General features: G+C 35.2%; 1 protein-coding gene and 1 pseudogene across 1 annotated transcript; one reads left to right on the top strand and one right to left on the bottom strand.

The window, feature by feature from the left end:
* The first annotated feature begins 1,279 nt into the window (after positions 1-1,279).
* On the top strand, positions 1,280-2,378 carry LOC120164878 (VQ motif-containing protein 19-like). Its single transcript, XM_039174519.1, has one exon. The coding sequence runs from the start codon at positions 1,485-1,487 to the stop codon at positions 2,217-2,219; it is 735 nt and encodes a 244-aa protein (XP_039030450.1). The 5' UTR covers positions 1,280-1,484; the 3' UTR covers positions 2,220-2,378.
* A 1,676-nt stretch (positions 2,379-4,054) lies between these two features.
* LOC120164885 lies at positions 4,055-16,927 on the bottom strand (annotated as a pseudogene).
* Positions 16,928-22,116: the final 5,189 nt, after the last annotated feature.

The raw sequence follows: 22,116 nt of genomic DNA, 5'->3' as shown, positions 1-22,116 counted from the left end.
AATGGAACTTTGGTCCCCTACCCTCCATTCCCCCTCTCCCACATAATATACTTACATATTTTATCTTTCCCATTATAATCAGAATTCGATTCTTTCTTTTTATTTTATTTTTATGAGTTTTTAATATGAATATAATTTTATATACCCACCACCATTAAGTTTTTAAATCAACCCACAAATATATTTAAAGAGATATTCTTTAGTAAAAGAAAACCAAAAAAACAGTATTATTTAGAGTATTTCTTCTCAGTAAAGTGTGTTCATTATTTAGATATATAAAGAAATTAATCCCATCTCTTCTCTTATTTTGTAACGTTGATTTATACAAATCAAACCCATTTTGACATTCTTCGGTGTACGTTCTATTTTGTTTATTTTATAATTTTTAAATATTTGATTAATGTTGTTCCGTTTTTCTAATATTTGAATGATCAAATTTATTAAATTCATACAAAAGTAAACTTGTTTAAATATTAGACTTTGAATGAGTATATACTTTTATAAATTCATGGCAATTAATTCGAACTAAATTGCTATTTAATAATATATTTAGTGAGAGTGTATAAAAACTATTAATTTATTTAATTGAAATATAAATTAATATAAAAAAGAAACTTCAAATGGCACATTTGACTGAATCAATCTATTGGCCATCCCACACCCACCAAAATGCCGACGAGACTAATGTAAGCCGCGTAATACATGTCATGAAAACAATTACAATTGGTCAAATTTCATAGAATGTCCTCATATTATATTTTTAATCAATTTGGTCTCTTTAATATTATTTGATCAATTTTAATTCTACCTTGCAATACTTTTTTTTCGTTAATTCTATATGTTTAGATATTAAATAAGAAAATTAACATTATAATAAAGTAATTAAATCTATAAAAACATATAGTAGAAGGACCTTGTACAAAATTTGACCATTTCAATTTTAATAAAAGAAAAAGGAAAGTTCCCATCATCTCCAATCCCATCAAGACAAGATTTAGTCAATAATGCCCCAATTCCATATATATATATATATATATTCCAATCCTTTTATTCATATCTCAAATATATTCATATATTATATCATATCTTCCAACACTTTGCCATAGGTTGGCCAAATGAGAATCCATATTCTACCAAAAATCCTTATCTTTTAAATAATCCCAACAAATCTATTTATTATTTATTTATTTAAATAATTTTTTCAAAATCAAAAGAAAAAATAATCTATAAATTATTTAATATTTCTATTAGGAAAAAAAAAGAGTAAGAGGAGACTACTAACCAGTTGTTGCTGCAAATGCGCCATTGTCACAGCACGAAAATTTAAGTACATGTAAACAAGCAAAGCAGCCTTTCTTATACTCAACAGCAAATCGACCCTTGTTTTTCGCTCTTCTCTTTCCTTTTTTTTTCTCCTCAACCAAACAAACCCCAAGAAAATTTTCTCTTCCAGGGTGTTGAGGGGAGAGACAAAACAGCCATCGATGGAGAATTCAACAAGGTTAGTTCAAGAGAACAATTGGAGCTTGCACTTCCCATCATCATCATCATCATCTTCTTCATCTCCTTTGAACTCTCCACTTAGCAACAATGGAACCAACACCCCACCTTTAACTCCAATCCCCATCTCCAGATCTGAGACCAACCCTTGCCCAACAACGTTTGTCCAAGCCGACACGACCACTTTCAAACAGGTTGTCCAAATGCTCACCGGTTCATCGGAGACTGCTAAACAAGCTTCCCCGAAGCCTCCAACACAACAACAACCCCAACACCATCATCAAGGAATGCCAGCAAAATCATATTTTCCTATCCCTCCCATGAAAACGAACTCACCCAAGAAACAAAATTTCAAGCTTTATGAGAGGAGGAACAGTAACCTGAAGAACAACCTCATGATGATCAACACTTTCCTGCCTTCTAGTGGCGGCGGCGGCGGCGGTAGTGGTGCTTTTTATTCGCCGAGGAATGTCGAGATCTTGTCTCCGAGCTTGCTCGACTTCCCGAAGCTTGCTCTTAGCCCGGTTACACCATTAAATGAGGACACTTTTAACAAGTCTTCACCTTCTTTACGTAATTCATCTGAGGAAGATAAAGCTATAGCGGAGAAAGGCTTTTACTTGCATCCATCACCTATGTCGACTCCTAGAGACACTGAGCCTCAGCTCTTGCCACTGTTCCCAGTTACTTCACCAAGAGTTTCAGGCTCCTCTTCTTAAGAATTCAATGAAGAAGAAAATGATTATGTTAGTTTGAGAGTGGTTTGTCAAGAGGGTTTGGCTGAATTTGAGTGGAAAAAAAATGAAGTTACGAGAATCTGTCTTAAATTGTATGATTTGATCTCCCTTTGATTATGGTAAAGCTCTTCCTTTTCACCATCTTCTTTCTTCATTTCTCTTGGATTTTGTCCTGCTACTTGAAACCATAAAATTTACTACTAATCCCTTAGTTTTGATCTGTTTTATTGTTGTGACTTGTGACATTGTGTTATATGCTTTAATGTAATTTTTGCAGCTCGTTTCTGCCAAATAAAACTTCTACTCCCTATAGGATTATTACAGACATTATAGTTGTTATAAGAACACTGTTTCTTTAAGAATAATGTTCAATTTCTTTGTCTGATAATTGAGTTTTATATATAGCAAAAAGGTCAGAAAGATGAAGAAGACATTTTCTGTTGCTCAGGAAAAAAGAAGTGAGTGGGGTTTGAGTTGCAGAAATTAAGACTTTTTGGCTGGTTTCAATAATGGACCATCATAATGTGTTATAAGGATGTCTGTTTCCCAGTCCAATTCACTGGAAAAAATATTTTGGGTGCATTTTGTTTGTACTGTGTAGGAGTGTGCTTTGTCTTTGTAAAAACTCTTCATTTTCATTAGCTTAAAAACTTTGCAGTTTTTAATCAACAATACTATGACAGACAAACATTTCTATCATTAAAAAAGACCCACCACAACAAAGGAGAAAAAGATCAAACAAGATGTGACAACATTGGATCCTCTTAATCTTTTCACTTTCCTACACCAAAATATTAAGTGGAAGGCAAGTAAATGATATATATGTGTATGTACTTATATGTATTGGAAATGAAACTATTACGAAGGTAATGCCAATGCTTTGCTGCTTTTGTTTACCCTTTTTCTTGGTCTTGCTTTAATTGCAGTCTACTACAATTCCATAACTACTAAGTGCAAACCCTCTGTTTTTTGTGTGGATTGTTTTAGCGGTACTGAAAGTGCAGTCGAAGTTTTTGATATTAGAAAATTTGTTTTGAGGTATCTAAGACATAAGGCAAAGGCTTGTAAGAAATTGTGAAGATTGAATGACCCACGTCTTTAGCTTCTTTGAAGATGGAAGAGCAATCTTTTTCATTTAGATCTTATTTTGTATTGGGAACATACTCAGCAGGCTAAACTGGCAAGAGTTGAGACGTTCTTGCCTAATATATTTTTCCTTGACAGGGACTTTGAATCAAGGGAAAAAGTATACAAAATCAAACATTTTTTAAATAAAGATATATACAGAAAAACAAAAATTGAAAGATATTTCCTGTTTAAGTTTGTTCGGAAAAGAACGTTTATAAAAACAGTAATGAAAATTGTTTTGTCCACTGTACTTCATTATATATATAGTGTGTGCAACTCTGCATGCATGCAGTTTCAACTACCTCATCAGTCATTTACTGCATTTTTATTGCAAAGCTGAACGAAATGTTCATAGGAAACATTTTCCATTCAAAGCTGTGTTCTGATGCTGGTTTACATATTGAAAGATGTTGCGTTAGTCTCGAATTCGACATATTAAATTTGGTAACTATTTTTTTTCACCCGAAACCTAAGCCTAACATAGTTAATGGAATGTTTCCAACATTCATGAGTTCATGTGTTTCAAAGCAGACACCTAGTGTTCATCCTCTGAAACGAAAACCAAATCCTTTTTTTTTTGGGAAACATTATTACATGCAATGTTTGGTAGATGTATCTCAGAATTGAAAACATTAGTTGTCACCAAGATTGAACTCCCATTTCTCAGAATGAAAGCCACAAATAGAAACTGCAGAAAGCCAATATTTATTGCATTTGAAAGTTTATCATGTGTATGAGCTGTTACAGTCGATATTATTACAGAAGTACAAAATTTCTATTAAAACTCCGAGAACGAGTCAATAGTCTTGAACCCATGGTTCTCAGGAAGAGGACCGTTTCCAGGAATGCGGAGATTATCGCCTCCAAACCTACTGCATGCATAATCATGAAAATATTAATAAACCAAGTGTATATCGCCTTAATTTTCTAGTTTTAACACTGAAATCAGAAAATTATCTGCAGGACCAGACTTTCAAGACACATGTTCCATTGAAAACTTATTGAAATGTAGCAAAGTTTACTATTTCTGTTACGTAATTTGTTGCTTATGGAATCGGTGTGATTCAGATTCTCTTGTAACAATGAAGCATATCTAAGGGGAAATAAAAACAAACAGGCAAACCAACAAAAAGGAAAGGAATATGAAAAAACTAAGCGCGGTACGATACCTGCAGCTTTTGCAGCAATGGCTTCTTGATAGATATCAGTCAGAAATAGTATCTCAGATGGCTTATCGACACCCAAGGTCTCAGTTATTTCAACGTAACTGCGTTTTTCTCTTTTGTTTCTGCAAGCAAAGATGGCAAAACAAAGTGTCACCTTGAATTAAAATCGAGTGATAAGAATGGAAGCAACTATGGAAGTTGTGAATTTACCTCACTGCGGTGTCAAAATATCCAGATAAATACTTTCTCAAATCGCCAAATTTTGTGCTTCCAAAGAGAAGCCTCTGAGCCAATCTGCTACCACTGGAATATATGTAAACCTGTGGTGAAAAGAGGGAGTTATTAACATTGAAATTGAACTTCCTGTAAAATATAAATGTCAAATAAAGAAGTCAAGGAAACACACAAGATACCTTCACACCCGAAGCATGCCACTTTTCAAGAGCTTCTGGAACATCATCGAAAACTATGCCTTCGAGCTCGTTGTTTTCAAATCCAGTGCGCCATGTATGACCCTGTTTTGCTTCATATATTAGCTCCATCCCAAAGGTAAGCTTTAAAAGTGTATTTTTCTTTGAATTCATTTTTCTTACTTGCAATTGCTTCAAGGCTGTGATTTTTCTATCGGCTTTTATCATTGCTTCCACGTTAGCAACCAAAGCTGCAATCACCTCCTCTTTTCCAGCATCACCAGAGGGGATAGGTACATCGCCAATAACACCCTGCTTCAAATCATCTTCAATCTGCAGAAAATCAGTTATGCATCCAATATAGACATCTGACTTGGGAGTCAATTTCGAGTTCTTTGGTTGCCCTAATCTCCATTATAAAAAATAGTAGCAATGCTTTTTATTCATCGAGAGCCAATCAATCATGGCGGCTTAACTGTTAAACATAGTTCTTTCCTATAAAAAATTTAAAATAAAAGGTTCAAAGGTCCAAAGAAATGTCTTACTTGAGAACATAATAACTTAATATCATCTTGGGTTTCAGCACTAGTATAAGTTGCGGATAAATGCCTCCCGACGTTGTTTCGGGCACAAGGAAAGAGAATATCCGTTGCAAATGAAATAGGAGTGGTAGTTCCTTCAATGTCAAGGACAATGCAACGCTGCAACAGGATAAAGCATATATGAGAACATATTTCTGGCCAATGAATGTAACAATGTTCTTGTTCAGCAATAAAACAATCAGTCTACCAAAATGTCATTCATCCATTCAAGTAAAAATCCTGAATCAAACCAACTGAAGGGAAAAATATATAAAATTCTTACTGGTAACGGCTTCACAGTACAATTTGAATCCATCGTCCTAGACCTTTTAGGCACATTACGACCGACACCTGGAACTCCTTTAACACTCTGAATGAGGCCATGATCTGGATTAGATCAGTCCAAGCCTAGTTGATGAAGTTTAATAGCAGCATCGAAGTGGTAATGGTAACATTCAGCCTGAAATAGCAAGGAATGAAGTATGACTGAAGCAACGTGTAAGAATCTCCACCTTACCAGGGAGGAGCATTGACTTTTAGTGAAGGTTTTACTTTTAATCATCGTTTTTATATTCCAATTCATATGCATACGAAAATACTTTTGGCATTTGTAAGCAGTGGTAAAGTGTTGAGCATATTCTGGAAGGTGCCAGCTCAGCACGGTTGTTATCCAGCTCAGCATAGTTAGTTAGCAGACTAACAACTTTAGCTAGTTTGTTATGGTGTGTATGCTGTATAAATAACAAGAGCAATGTAATCATAAAGAAGTATGAAGACTTTTATTCTCTTTATACATTTTTGTACTGCTTTCTCAACATGGTATCTTTCGCCATTGATCTTGGAGGCGTCGCCTTTCCGTTGCTTCTCTGATAGCTGCTGGTTTGATTGCTTCTCGTGATTCCTTTCGTTTTTTTTTTCGGTTATGGCATCTGAGGATGTTGAGCACAGTTTGGTTGTTGGAGACTCCTCGAGAAGCAATCGTCTATTCATAAACAAGAAGATCAACATAGTTCTTGATGAAATGAACTTTCTGTTGTGGAAACAGCAAGTTCTCTTGACAGTAAGGAGTCATCGCTTGGAACGTTTACTCACTGGTGAACTGAAACCTCCACCGGCGCAGATTCAGTCTGGTGATGGCAGTCTTGTGACCAATGAAGATTATGAAATCTTTGTTGCACAGGACAGTGCTTTAGCTTCATGGTTGCTGTCCACAATTAGTGATCACATACTTCCTCAATTTGCTGGTGCAGAAACTGCTGCGGATGTATGGTCCACCGTTCTCAAGTTCTTTGCCAATCGGTCGACAACAACAGTAATGAGCCTTCATTGCAAGCTGCGAGCAATTAAGAAAGGTGATGAGAGTATGAGATCGTATCTTACTCAAATAAAAGAAGTATGCGATGCGTTGGCTGCATGTGGAAGTGCAGTCTCAGATCTTGAACAGATAGCAACCATATTGAATGGCTTACCGTTTGACTATAAACCATTTATGGTGGTTATCACTGCGAGTAAAGAAGCCTTCTCGCTTGATGGAGTAAAAGCTATGCTGGTTGATGCTGAGGCGCAACTCAAGAGTTTTCAGTTTCAAAATCAAGTGACAATGAGTGCAAATGTTGTTCACATGCATAACAGTAATCCAGATTCTGGACGCGCTAGTCAGTACAATCGACCTTATAGTTCGAATGGAAGGACTGGAGCTAGATCAGGAGCTCGTGGTCGAGGACGCTCTAAACTTCAGTGCCAACTATGCGGTAAAATTGGCCATTCGGTGGATAGATGCTGGAATCGATTTGATCAAAGTTTTCCAGGGGTTTTAGCACGCAAAGATGAGTACAACGATGAGTCTACTGCTGTGCGTGTTAACTCGTGTGAGATGACAAATAGTTATATCTCGCGCAACAACAATACTCAGTCCTAAGCACATGTCCCCTCGTCAACTTCAGATAGATGGGTGATAGACTCGGGGGCTACGCATCATGTCACACCTGAAGCTTCTAAGGTGGTTGATGGCTCGGATTACTCTGGTCCAGGTAAGCTGGTTGTGGGTAATGGCAATTTTTTAGACATATGCAAGGCTGGAACTGTTAAGCTTACTACTAAGAATCGAACTTTATTTCTTCATAATCTGCTTCATGTTCCTTCTGTAACAAAAAATCTGCTTTCTGTCTCAAAGTTTGCTAGAGACAATGATGTCTACTTTGAATTTCATGCCAAGAGTTGTCTAGTTAGAGATAAAGCTACTGGTGCGGTGCTGTTACAAGGGCGAGAGAGTGGAGGTTTATATCAATTTGATGCTACAACAGGAGATCAACATGGAAATACAGGTGGTTGTCTAGAAATAAATGTAGTTCATAAAGTGCATGCTGATTTGACAAATGCCTATGTCTTGTGGCACATGAGACTTGGGCATCCTGCACATGCTTCTCTTGTAAAGGCTTGTAAAAATGTTGGTTTTGAGTTTCCCACTTATGCCAGTGCTATTAATAATGGTGTTTTTGTTGCTTGTAAGATGGGAAAAAGCCATAAGATTCCTTTCAATGAATCCTCTACAGTATATGCAAACCCTTTCCAGCTTGTTTTCTCAGATTTATGGGGACCTTCTCATATTGCTTCAAATAACTTTTATTATTATGTTTCGTTTGTTGATGCTTGCACAAGATACTGTTGGGTGTATTTGTTGAAAACAAAAGACCAAGCATTACAGGCATATCAGTCATTTCATGAAATGGTTAAAACTCAGTTTAATACTGTGATTAAGGAAGTCCAAACAGATTGGGGGGGGGTGAGTATCGATCCATTTCATCTTTGTTGGAAAAATTAGGTGTTCATCATCGGTTGTCCTGCCCACACACTTATGAGCAGAATGGCGTGGTTGAAAGGAAACATCGCCATATCATTGAGTCAGCCCTTGTGTTGATGGCTCAAGCATTGTTACCGTTTAAGTTCTGGTCCTATGCAGTAAGCACTGCAGTTCATCTGATAAATCGACTTCCCACACGTGTTTTGCAAGGAAAATCTCCTTTTGAAGTGCTGCATCAAGGCATGTCACTTTTGATGAGCGGTCCTTTCCCTTTGCAAGCAAACAAGATACTTGTGTTCAAGATAGTGGGCAAAATGTTATAAAATCACCCATGCAGTTACCAGTAGTTGATGGTGCTGAAAGGGTCTGTGTGCAGCAGGGCATGCTCTATAAAAATCAACAGGGGTCAACCACCTTGAGTATGGATTCTGTCGTGGGGTCTCAAAATGAGGAACAACAAGTGTCTAGTTCTTCTTCGAGCTCAGCTAGAAGCATAAGACACTCGAATGCAAGTGAGGGAAACACACAAAGTCTACTACCTAATGATGTTGGTCTGGCTCAAAATAGTACACAAGAGATACAACACGATTGTAATGAAATGCAATCAGTGGTTGTTCCTGTCACTGGACATTCGATGATGACCAGAAGTAAATGTTGCATTTTTAAGCCAAAGCTCTACTCCATGGTTCATAATGAATTTGAGAAAGAACCATGCTCTATATATGAAGCGTTGCAGTCTCCTCAATGGAAGGAAGCAGTCCATGAAGAATATGAAGCGCTGGAACGAAATAACACATGGTCGCTGGTCTCTTTACCTGAAGGGAGATCAGTCGTAGGTTGCAAGTGGATTTTTAGAACGAAAAGAAATACTGATGGGACTGTTCAGAGGTATAAGGCCAGGCTTGTGGCCAAGGGTTTTACTCAAGTTCCTGGCCAAGATTTTCAAGAAACCTTCAGCCCAGTCATCAAGTCGTCCACCATCAATGTCATACTATCACTTGCAGTTCAAAACAGTTGGCAGCTAAGGCAAGTATATGTGAATAATGCCTTTTTAAATGGAGATCTTCATGAGGAGGTTTTCATGCAACAACCTCAAGGCTTTGAGAAGAAAGCATTAGATGGTTATCGTCTGGTATGCAAATTACATAAAACACTGTATGGACTTAGACAAGCCCCGAGAAACTGGTTTGCTAAGTTGAGAGGTTATGTGCTTAGCATTGGATTCAAAAGTACACAGGCTGATAGTTCGCTTTTTATTAAGCACGAAAGTGGGAAAGTGCTGTATGTCTTAGTTTATGTTGATGATATAATCATCATAGGTTGCTCAAACGATGAGATTGAAAAGGTGGTTAACCTATTGAACAAAAAATTCTGCTTAAAAGATCTTGGTAAATTGAGTTACTTTCTTGGTATTGAAGTTAAGCATGCAAGATGTGCTGTTTTTCTAAGTCAGAAGAAATACATAATGGAACTGTTAACCAAGACAAGTATGGAGAGTGCTGCTTCAACACCTACACCTATGATATCCTCTCCTAAGCTCTTCAAAGAGTCAGGTGGCCAACTAAATGATGCAAAGGAATATCGAAGTCTAGTGGGATCTCTCTTGTATGCATGTCATACAAGGCCAGATATTGAGTTTAGTGTGAATAAGCTGGCTCAATTTATGCATGCTCCCCGAGAACAACATTTTGCTGTAGTGAAACGAGTCCTGTGATATCTTCGAGGAACGCTTGACTATGGACTGGTTTTCTCTCCGAGTGATGAACCGGTTCAACTAACATCATTTGCAGATACTGATTGGGAGGTATTGTAGATGACAGACGCTCCATATCAGGGTGTTGTGTGTATCTAGGAGGCAATTTGGTTATGTGGAGTTCAAGAAAACAGAAGACGGTGTCCAGGTTTACTACTGAAGCTGAGTATCGGAGTTTGGCAGATACGGCATCCGATGTAACTTGGTTAAGTGCGTTAATAACAGACATGGGAATTCAAATGCAAGCTTCACCAGTTATTTGATGTGATAACTCAAGTGCATTTGCCATGAGTGAAAATCCAGTATATCACTCGAAAACTAAGCATGTTGAACTTGATGTTCATTTTGTTAGGGAGAAAGTGGCAGCAGGGAAGTTGAAGGTCAGTTATGTACCTACAGAACATCAGGTAGCTGATGGATTAACTAAAGCGTTGACAAAGGATAATTTTGCTGCATTTCGACAGAAGCTGGGAGTGCGGTCATTTGAAGAGTTTGAATAACTGAATCAGCAGGGAGGATGTTGAGCATCGTTCTGAAGAGCTGAAGTTGTAGGGAGGATGTTGAGCATATTCTGGAAGGTGCCAGCTCAGCGCAGCTCAGCATAGTTAGTTAGCAGACTAACAACTTTAGCTAGTTTGTTATGGTGTGTATGCTGTATAAATAACAAGAGCAATGTAATCATAAAGAAGTATGAAGACTTTTATTCTCTTGATACATTTCTGTACTGCTTTCTCAACATAAAGCCACGAGGGAGAGGTTTGAGATACACTTTGTTGGAACTCGAATATATACACAAGTTTAACGAACCTGAGTTTTAACACTGATCCACGAGTCTCCCCATACATATATGCCATGATTGCGCACAAGAACAGCAGTTGATTTAGGATAGGCTTCAATCTGGAAAAAAAAAAACGAAATGGACTTCAACTGAATGAAAGCAATATTATGATAAATTTGACTGAAATTGGGATGAAGACTGTTTTCAGAAGCATAATGGTTCTACGAAATACACACATAGCCATGTCGATATAGAATATTTTATAATTCTATTCAGCTACATGGACATTTTAATATCATCATAAAACCAGTCCCATAATCACCATTGACAAGAATAATGCTAAAGAAACATAGAGCTTTGGCGAGAGAATCTGTTAGCTCGTTTTCATAGGCTGTGTTCTCGATTATTGGGATCACAAGTTCATCATAGTAACCATGTCCTTGGATTCCTTTTATCATTTCCATATGAGTGATCTTCAAACATCCAAAAGAGAAAAGAGTACACCAATCACTAAAATAACACAGACGTGTAGCAGTAAAGAAAGAAAAAAAAGAAAGTGAGCGAAATAGAGAGACATGCATTCTAGAATAATATTACGGCCAATAATAACTTACACGAAACTCTTTCGAATGTGGATCGATCATTGTTGCAAGACAGGATTCTATTCCATGACCGTGGATAACAGCTCCAGCATTACGCATATGATAAGCCTGAATTATGAGGCAACATGAACACTGAAATATATATACAGAACTCGAAACATAAAAAGACGAGGGACGAGACAATTTGTGTTGAACAAAAAACACTTGGCTATGTTCAGATTTCAATCCAATTGTAGTTTCTTTTGTATGGTTTTCCTAGAACACACAGATAATAATACCTTCATAAAAAGATGAGCACAATCGGAACACTTAGGGGGCTTATAAGGATATGGCTTTGGAGAAGGTGAAGATATTATAGTCCCATCCCCCGATAATACATACATGTCCTTTGGTTCCATTCTCTCCTTCTGAACACCTATCGAACTACCGAACCAAAAACCATAGTTAAAGCTATTTTAGAAGAGAATGTAGACAGTAACTCTCAAACAACAACCTTCAAGTAATCAGAAGAATGCAAAGGAATAAACAAACATGCAGGTGAGGGACAACATATAGAAGGGGAACCAAATTTGTAAAGGAAAGAGAGTAAAGGAAAACAAGTAAGTGATCTAAAACAACAAAAGCTAAGATCTTGATTACTAAAAACCACAAATTTGTGCTTGAATAACTAATAGTCAAGACTGGGAGCCAAAAAATCTAGGAAAAGACCAATAATTATCCAAAAATGAAAATGATCTAGATATTAATAAACACAGAAAAGACCAATAATTAACCAAAAATGAAAATTGGCATTGATGTATGGAATTTGATTCAAGGTTTTACCACGTTTTGGGCAGTGACAATATATGGTTACGGGTCATATTAAGTTGGTTTTTGTTTTTTGGAATTAGATTTAGTGTTAATGGTGTGATTAAAGAGTTCCACGAGGATTTATTTACTTTATTCAAGTAAATTTATAATTAATCCTCTCTTTGAGATTAGGAATTTTAATTAAAATATTTTAAATAAATATTTGATCAAATAATTTTTTTTAATATATATCACGCAAATACAACTATCAATCATATATTAAAATCATTATAATCGTATAGAAAAATATATCTCTAGAAAGAATAAAAAAACGTTAGATAATTCATATGTTTTAATTTAATAGTTTAAATTTATAAGAAAAATAATGTAACATAATAGTAATATATTTCATTTTATTAATTAATAATTTTTTCTCTTCTTCTCCTCCTCTTTCTTCTTCTTTATCTTAATATTTTTTCTCCTTCTCTTGACTTCTTCAATCCTTTTAATCTTCAATTTGCAGGTTTCTTTAGTTTTATAGGAAAGTTCTTGACAATTTACCTACATATATAATTATCAATATATTTGTATTGAGGTTGTATCTATTTTCCTTATTATCATGGTAAAAAGTATATTTGTATTGAGATTTTTTTGGCTTAATTATAAAAATTATAGCGATTTTCATAAATAGACGTTTAAATTATTTTTTTAATGATCCCGGTACTTAACATTACAAACGTTACCACTTTAGGTACCCAGACCGACAACAATGTTAATTTCCTCTATTAAGTGACATGTATCATAATCATGTAATCTTAAATTTTTTATTTAAAATTAAAAAATTAAAATTATATTTAAAAACACAAAATTTGAAATAACCCCAAAACTTTGAAAATTTTCATTTCAACCCCTAAAACCATGCCAACCATCGCCCTTTGTTGTTGACGACGAATTAACGTTTTATACCTTGCGAACTTAGAATGAAAATCGTGATCCCACTCGATTCCGACGATCAATCGGTGGCAACTACGATGGCGTATGACTAGGAGGATGATAGGAACTACGACAAAGGCGGTGGTCGAGGCTGAAAAGGGTCTCGATGGTGGGTTAGGGTTAAGATTTGAGGATTTTAGGGATTTTGGTTTTTTTTTTTTTATAATTTATGAGAAATTAGGGTTTTTATAAATATAATAATATTTAAAAAAATAAATTTCAAAATTATCAGATTATGACATGTGTCTCTTAACAAAGGAAATTAATGTCGTTGATGGTCCGAGCACCTAAAGTGGTAATGTTTGTAACGTTAGACATTGAGATCATTCAAAAAATAATTTAGACACCCATTCGTGAAAATTGCGTGAACACTTATTTTTTATTTAATCCATTTTTTTCTTTAGATAGCGTAATTGCTTTATCTTAATATAACATGACATGAAAAATAATATAAATATATAAATAATCCAAAATCCAAAATCCAAATGTATTAAATTTGATTAAAAAATAAAATATCTTCACCACAATGATTATATGATAAAATACACTAAAAAATGATGAGAATACAAGATTTATTAGATTTTGTTTTTGCTTAATCAATGTTTTCTTTTATTAACAATAAAAGCTAAATGAGGTTAATGTTATCATTAAATAAAAAACATTCAACACATCAAAATTACACCTAAACGAATTAAAACAAAGCCGTTCACATCAAAGACCAATCGCTCTCCTAATCATGCTATTGCCCACCCTCCCGACACACCTGGATACAAAAATAAGATTTTATATTAAGGGGATAAATTTGAATTTATAAAATTTTAGGGGCGGATTTAAACTTATAAAACTTTCAAAGGTGAAAATAAATTTTCAATAAAAAATACATTAAAAAAATAAAATATATGATAATTTCAAATTTTGAGAGGGACAATTACGTTACCACGGGCCCTAGGTCGATCCTTGGACACACCGATTGCCTTAGAACAACAGACCTAAAAGTGCAGTCTCAAAGCATATCTCCTCATTCACCAATTTTTATTCGGTTAACACTGATGGACCAATCACATACTTGGTAAAGATAAGAAAGGCTTGAGATGGTTTGGACATCGGCACGTGATGATTAGCTCCTTTTACCGACATGAAAGTTAATATATTATCTTCGTACGTGTACATCCACCCTGCTTCCTACAAGTTTAATTTAGATGTTTAATCATTAAATTAAACTAAGATGTTATTAATAAATTAATAAATAAAAAAGATAAAATCAATAACCTTCTCGTCATGAAGCCAAGCTTCATTTTTGGTCAAATTCAAGTTCATATCCTTGGCCAATTTTCTAACATGTTTTAAGGTTCCGGTTGTCGGCATTATCCCATCTTCATCTCCACTGTAATAAAAGAATTGTAACCCAAAAGATTATACATTACCAATTCAAAAAAAATCATGTAAGAAGCTTAATCTTACCTGAATATGGTAATAGGAACAGATTGTAGGAGAATTTCCTTCAATGTCGGAAGCATGTCCAAGTCTTTGTCATAAACGCTGTAATTAAGGCCACTGTGCCTACATTATCAAAAAAATTATAACAAAAATTTCAGTATAATCCATAAAAAGATGATGGGTAAACTATGCCATTTAGTACATAAACTATCAGTTTAAGACGAGTCGGATTTAAAGATGTATTTATATTTTCTTACTCGAAACAGCCCTTCCATTGAAACCTCGAGTTAGTTCGGTTCCCACGGAAAGCTTTCTGAACTTCCGGGATGTTGAAATAGAAATCCGTCCTGAAAGGAATGCACATATCAACTCCATCGTCAATTCTAGTAACCTGTGACACCAAATATCGAGTAAAACGATCTTAGTTCGGTTTTAATCGAATAGCGTAATTATTGTTGAAGACTCGAAGAGCCCAAATACTAAAACATACTTCTTTTCCCGAGATAAGATCTGTGGCTTTTCCATGACACCGAGTATTTCGACGAAGATCGAACTGGCTCTGCCTGGCTTTCGTAACCGAGGTTACGTTAAAAGCGACCATTATAGATTTGGTCATGGGCATCTGGCATAATTTGGACCATGGGATGATATCGTCCGAATAATTCTCTTCATCGATCCCATCGCAATGTTTTAAAATTTGTTGGTACAACTTATTAGGGCTCATCCCTTTTGACGCATATAATTCGTGTTCTGCGAGAATATCTAACTTAAACCGAAGAACAGGATTACCCAACTATATTCGAGCATTCCAAAAGAAAAAATAAATAAATTATTGTTAGGGCAATCAATATTGTATTGACACAAATCAACAAAATCAGTGGCGGATATATGTAGAATCTAGGGTTTGCATTCATGTTCCTGAAATTTTATTTGTGACTACTACATACGATATTTTTTCGTTATTAATACATATGTGTTAATTTTGAAAAATGTTTCTAAATCCGTCACCAAATAAAATTATCGAATTCAGGGTTTGCTTACCGCTAATCCTCTGACGTTAAACTCGTATTTCTTTGATTCATTGTTTTGTCGAAGTAAGGTCGAGCCCAAATTGGCTACGAAATGTCCTGAGAAAATAATAAGTTTCATAAATATATCAAACTTTAATATATTTAATTGTTTCAGTTATAAATACAATGAAGTACCTGCATAACCTATTCCCCCAAGGTATAATTCTCTGTATTTGAAAATTGGGAACTTGTCAAACCAATTCCTTAGGAATGTAAGCAGATCATCATCTGTACCCCAAAAAAAAATGAAGGGAAATTTTATGAATTGTTACATTTTTAGGGTAAACTATGCATTTATTACATAAACTATCATTTTTGTCCGTTTTAGTATCTAAACTTTTAATTTTTTTTGAAAAACTAATGCTAAATTCTGAACATGTGTACTAAAATGAAACAAAAGCTAAACTTTAGGTATGATTTAAAAAAAATAGAAGCTTAGGTACTAAAAAGGATCAAAACTGATAGTTTAGGTACTAAATATGTAATTTACCCTTTTTTAATATACAAATAAGAACATAAAAAAAAGCTAGGTTGGGTGGTGATCTTACTTGTACTAGAATCTCCGACCATATAATCACTCCATGTGTTCGAATACGACCATCCAGATCCAACAGGTGAATCGATAAACAACAAATTTGACACTAAAAGTTGTACATCAAAAGTTCGAATATATCAAATTGATTTCGAACAAAATGTATGTATATATATATATATATATATATATGAACTTTAAGGGTAAAAAAACCAACCTCTATTCCAAGAATGGGTATTTCTGTCGAGGCCATGAGCATTTTTTGTAGTAATGAAAGGACCAACTCCAACAAAGCTATCTCCAACTGAACTGCAACCCGGTCCTGAAAAAAAATTCAAGATTTAGTCCAATCATTTTACATGATCATTTAAAGATAACATTTATTAGGTTTATAAATCTGAATTTAAAACGTAACTAACCTCCGATTAGCCAGACAGTGAGAGGTCGATTCAATGGATCATTTCCGGGTTCAACAAAATAATAGAAAAGACTTCGACCAGCATCTGGATCAACGTCGATGTACCCAGAAAAATGTCTGAAATCGACAGGGGGTTGTCCGAGCAATAATCCAATTTGATCGTTCAAATGGAATCCAAGAATACCACCAAACATGAAATAATAAATGGCCTTAAAGAATCCCGACAATCCCATTTTGAATACAAGGAATTGTCTTGGGATTGCTAGAATGTTTGGTTGTTTTGATGGATTGATTTTTTCAATGGTGCAGTGAATTTATTTATATGGTGGGATTTCAGTTTTGCAGACAAGTAAATTTAAGTTATCATTACTTATTTGGGTGTAATTGATTAGTTTTGTTCGTTTGACAAGCCATTAATAATTCGTTTTGTTGGAACAACCAACATTCGTTTTGTTTCTAATATTTTTGGTTCTAATGATTGAAAAGATCAAGCGACGTGGGAGTGCATACGAGGAAAGATTACACCAGGGAAAAAATCACTGGAAAATTAAGAGTATGGGCAGCTTTTAGTTTTCACAGGAAGGTCATTGCAAACACCTGTGTTTGCAGTTGCAGGACGTGTGGACGTTGTTAATAGGTTAAGAAAGTTCTTTAGTAGATATGTGTTCGTCTTGGATGCAATAAATTTTGTAGAAGTCTATGAACCAAATTTGTTTTACTAGTTATATTATAAAGTCTAAATTGATAGCTCTTGATAAAACAAGAGGTCAAGTGAGTTAAAGAATATGTATATTTTTTAAATTTTTTAAGAGGAAAATCATTCACCCTTTATGTGTATCTTTTGTGATTAAACTACTACGTGTGTGGTTAAAAATCAAGCTTAAAATGATAGTACTCATGTTATAGTACTAGAGTGAGGAGATTTTAGTAGATTTCTTAGCTTAAAAGTTTAAAGGAAGTGGTTCATAATTTATCAAGAGAATGAGTTTTAAGCTCATAAAGTTAAAGAATTCAAGGTGAATACTTAACCTAGTTTTCAAAGTTTAATATGGTCAAGTGAAACTATAAAAAAACTCTAAACAAAAGATTATGGGTTCGATTCCCAGCGGAGTCGCCAAACTGTCGAAATAATTTTTTCCTTAAAAAGTGAGATTTTGAAAACCACACCATTTTTAATTTACCTCTTAATTGATTAATTTTTAATTAAAAAGTAATGTGATTTAAAAACCTTTCGTTTCGAAAAATTTGGGATTCTCTTTACGATAAAAAAACATACGGTTCGAGGAGTCGCCACCAATCTTTGATTAGGGTGTGATTGGGCACCCAAAAGCGTTTTTCCATTTTAAATAAAAAATTAATTTTAATTAAAATGACAAGTTGAGGTATGTTTTACCAAAAATTGAGTTCAGGAGTCGGTTACGCATGGGGAAGGATTAGCACTCCCACAGCGTCCTAAATCAGTACCTAATTGATTAATTAATGTCTTTGCAATGAAATTTACAAATTTAATTTTAATTTGATTTATGATCATGTAACTAATTTTTTCTTTGAAGTTTTTGATTTATGACCAGGAAAAATTTGGGAGAACTAAACCCAATGCTGAGCTATCAACCTGAGCTCTTTCCACAAATGCAAACGACACCATTGGAGGCAATGATGGAAGAATACATACTTACCCAAGAAGAATTCATTGCTTGCCAAAAGGAGTTCTGTAGTAAAACTGAAAAGCATTTACAAATGTTGGATCGGCGAGTGAGCCTATTGAAACAAGATATGGAGAGGTTGCAATCACAAGAAAATCAACCTTTCCAAACAGAGCTAAACCCGCGCGCAAATGTGAGTTCCATCACTCTCCGAAGTGGAACCGAAATAAACCCTGAAGTCCTAGAAAAGAAGGAGGATGCACATAACGATAATGAAGAGGAATCACCAAATCCAAAAAATTTAGGTAAATTATCTACTCCTACACCTTCTCTATTTCCTACCAAAGTCGATACTTCTACTTCTTCCCCATCACAAAAAACCATGCCTCCCTTTTCTTAGAGATTGGTAAAACGCAATAAAAGAACCAAAGAGAGGGAAATTATAGAGATTTTTTGAAAAATTCAAGTAAATATACCCCTCCTCGAAGCAATCCACCATATCCCAAAGTATGCACGATTTTTAAAGAACTTTGCACCACAAATTAAAGAGGCGATTGGTTGGTCGGGAAGAAATAAGTCTAAGTGCGAACGTTTCGACAATCCTGAAAATTCCACCAAAAATGAAGGACCAAGGTGTGTTCGTCATACCCTGTGAAATCGGTAATTTTAAAATTAAACATGCAATGTGTGACTCAGGAGTTTCGATAAATGTAATGTTGGTTTCTGTTTATAAAATGCTTACTAACAAACCTTTGAAAGAAATGTAAGCGACCATACAATTGGTGGATCACTCGGTCATTTTCCCGGAAGATATATTCAAAAACATTTTAATAAAGATACAAACTCTTATTTTTCCTGCTGTTTTTTATATAATAAGAACCAAAATCCGAGAGAACCCAAACGAAGTCAGAGAACATAGTGGCTGTTAGACTCGCTAGCATGCACTGAAATGAAGAACACACATTTTCACAAATAGTTTGTGGTGTTGAAAAGTCAACAAGTGGCCAACTTGGCCAGTTTCTGTGCAAATGGTTTTGCTTTCGGTGCATGCACCGAAAATATTGAATTTGGGTAATGGGAAAATTGCAAATTTAGTCCCTGTACTTTAGAATATTTATAAGATTAGTCCTTAAGCTTCAACTATAAATACCCTAACCCATTTAGCTTCCAAATCATTCTAGTTTTCTCCCAATACTAGAGAATTTAGAGAGTTTTCTTGAGAGTTGTTTTCTCCTTTTTATCAAGAGAGAATTGTCATTGTTTTCTCCTTGTTAGATCGAGAGAAGTTGTAATTCCTATTTTCTCATAGTGAAATTCTTTTACCGTTGCCATTGGTTTTTACCCTATATTATTTAGGGGGTTTCCACGTAAAATTTGTGTCTTCTTTATCTTTATTTTTATTTTCTCAAATTATCAGTTGCGGTTTTGCTCTATCGATAGCCGTATTCCGCAACAATTGGTATCAAGAACCAGATTTGAGTGTGTAATATTTACTTATTGTCTTTGTGGTTGCCACCAAAAGGTGGATCCTCCAACATAAGAAAGTAAGAAGGTATTACCTATTCTTTGAAGGTTCCAGAGAATTATTCACGATAGTGAAATAGTGGGAGCTATTCTTAATAAAAGATATGACAACGAAATTTGATATTGAAAAATTAAATAGGAGAAATTTCTCATTGTGAAAATTGAAGATGAAGGCAATCCCGATGAAAGACGATTGTCTAGCAGCTATCAGTGAAAAGCTGGTAGATTTCACAGATGATAACAAATGGATCAAAATGGAAGGGAATGCTATGCCAAACTTTCATCTAGCTTTAGCAAATGAAGTATTGTCAAGCATCGAGGAGAAGAAGAGAGCTAAGGAGATATAGGATCATCTCACCAAATTATACGAGGCCACATCGTTGCACAATAAAATTTTCCTTGAGAGAAAATTGTACACTCTCCGGAGGCCATAATTTACTTAAGTGACGGAGCACTTAAACACGCTGAACACTTTTATTTTCTCAGCTTACATTCTTACGATGTACAATAGGAGAACAAGAACGTGTTGAACTTCTACTTCAAAGTCTACCTGATTCGTATGATCAACTTGACAAACAGTAATGTCACCAGTCTAGTCTTCGATGACGTTGCAGTTGTTGTTCTACAAGAATAAAATTGGCGCAAGAACAAAGAAGACAGACAAGTAAATCTGCAACAAGCAGAAACGTTGACAACGATGAGAAGGAGATCAACAGAACGTGGCCAAAGCAGCAGTCATAAACATGGTAAATCAAAGTCGAGAAGCAAGAAGAATTTAAAGTGATACAACTGTGAAAAGAAGGGTCACTTGAAGAAGGATTGTTGGAGTCTAAGTAAAAACTCCAATCCATAAGGCAATACCGCAAACACTTCAGATGATGGAGATGATCTATGTTGTGAAGCGTCAACCACCGTGGAAGGCAAAAAAAGATTTGCAAATATATGACTCATTGATTCGGGAGCAACATATCACATGACCTCAAGAACAGAATGGTTCTATCATTATGAACATGTCTCAGGAGGATCTGTGTATAGTTACAATGATCATGCCTTAGAGATCCTTGGCATTGGAACCATCAAATTGAAGATGTATGATAGAACAATTAAAGTTGTTTGAGATGTGCGGCACGTGAAAGGCCTGAAGAAAAATTTATTATTATATGGATTGGTTGATAATAATGCAAGAAAGATTGAAACACGAAAAGGAATCATGAAGGTGTCCCATAGAGCGCTTGTGGTGATGAAAGGCGAAAAGATAGCAATAAACTTGTATATGCTAAAGGGAGAGACTTTGCTAGAAGTAGAAACCTCTGTTGCCTTATGTAGTTCAGATTGTGCAATGATATGGCATCAGAAACTTGGACACATGTAAGAACAAGGAATGAAAGTCCTTGTGGAGCAAAAGCTACTTCCAGGCTTAACAAAGGTATCACTTACTTTGTGTGAGCATTGCATAACAAGTAAGCAGCACCAAAGAGTTCTGAAGCTCCAACAACTTATTAACCAGATCGTGTGAGAAGATGTCCCAATTGACACTCAAATTATGTTATAGAAGAAAATATTGCATACTACCTTTTAACAGAGGATGGTGAGTCATCAACATACCAGGAGGCAATAAACAACTCAAATGCTTCACTGTGGATGATGGCGATGCAAGAAGAAATTGAAGCCCTTCATAAAAATAATACATGGGACCTTGTGCCACTACCACAAGGAAAGAAGCCAATTGGTAACAAATGGGTCTTCAAAATCAAGCGAAATGGTGACGATCAAGTTGAGAGGTATTGTGCAAGACTGGTGGTCAAAGGATATGCTATAAAAGAAGGTATTGATTTCAATGAAATCTTTTCTCCTGTGGTTCTACTAACAACAATTCGAGTAGTCTTGGTAATGTGTGCTACATTGAACTTACATCTAGAGAAGCAAGATGTTAAAACAACTTTTCTTCATGGAAATCTTGAAGAAGAGATTTACATGCTCTAGCCTGAAGTTTTGAAGAAAAAAAAAGAAGAACTTGGTTTGCAGGTTGAACAAATCTCTGTACGGTTTAAAGCAGGCACCGAGGTGTTCGTATAAGAGATTTGATTCCTTCATTATGAGTCTTGGATACAACAGACTTAATGCAAACCCTTGTGCTTATTTCAAGAAGTTTGATGATAACGATTTTGTTATATTGCTGTTGTATGTGGATGATATGTTGGTTGCAGGACCCAACAAAGATCATATTGAAGAATTGAAGGCACAACTGGCTAGGG

The sequence above is a fragment of the Hibiscus syriacus genome, unplaced genomic scaffold (assembly GCF_006381635.1).
Source record: "Hibiscus syriacus cultivar Baekdansim isolate YM2019G1 unplaced genomic scaffold, ASM638163v2 tig00111550_pilon, whole genome shotgun sequence".
Classification (NCBI taxonomy): Eukaryota; Viridiplantae; Streptophyta; class Magnoliopsida; order Malvales; family Malvaceae; genus Hibiscus; species Hibiscus syriacus.
The sequence above is the reverse complement of the archived record's forward strand: the minus strand, read 5'-3'. Positions and strand labels throughout refer to the sequence as shown.

Excerpts from the sequence above, each read along its gene's own strand:
- LOC120164878 (XM_039174519.1), top strand. The coding sequence starts at position 1,485 with ATGGAGAATTCAACAAGGTTAGTTCAAGAGAACAATTGGAGCTTGCAC.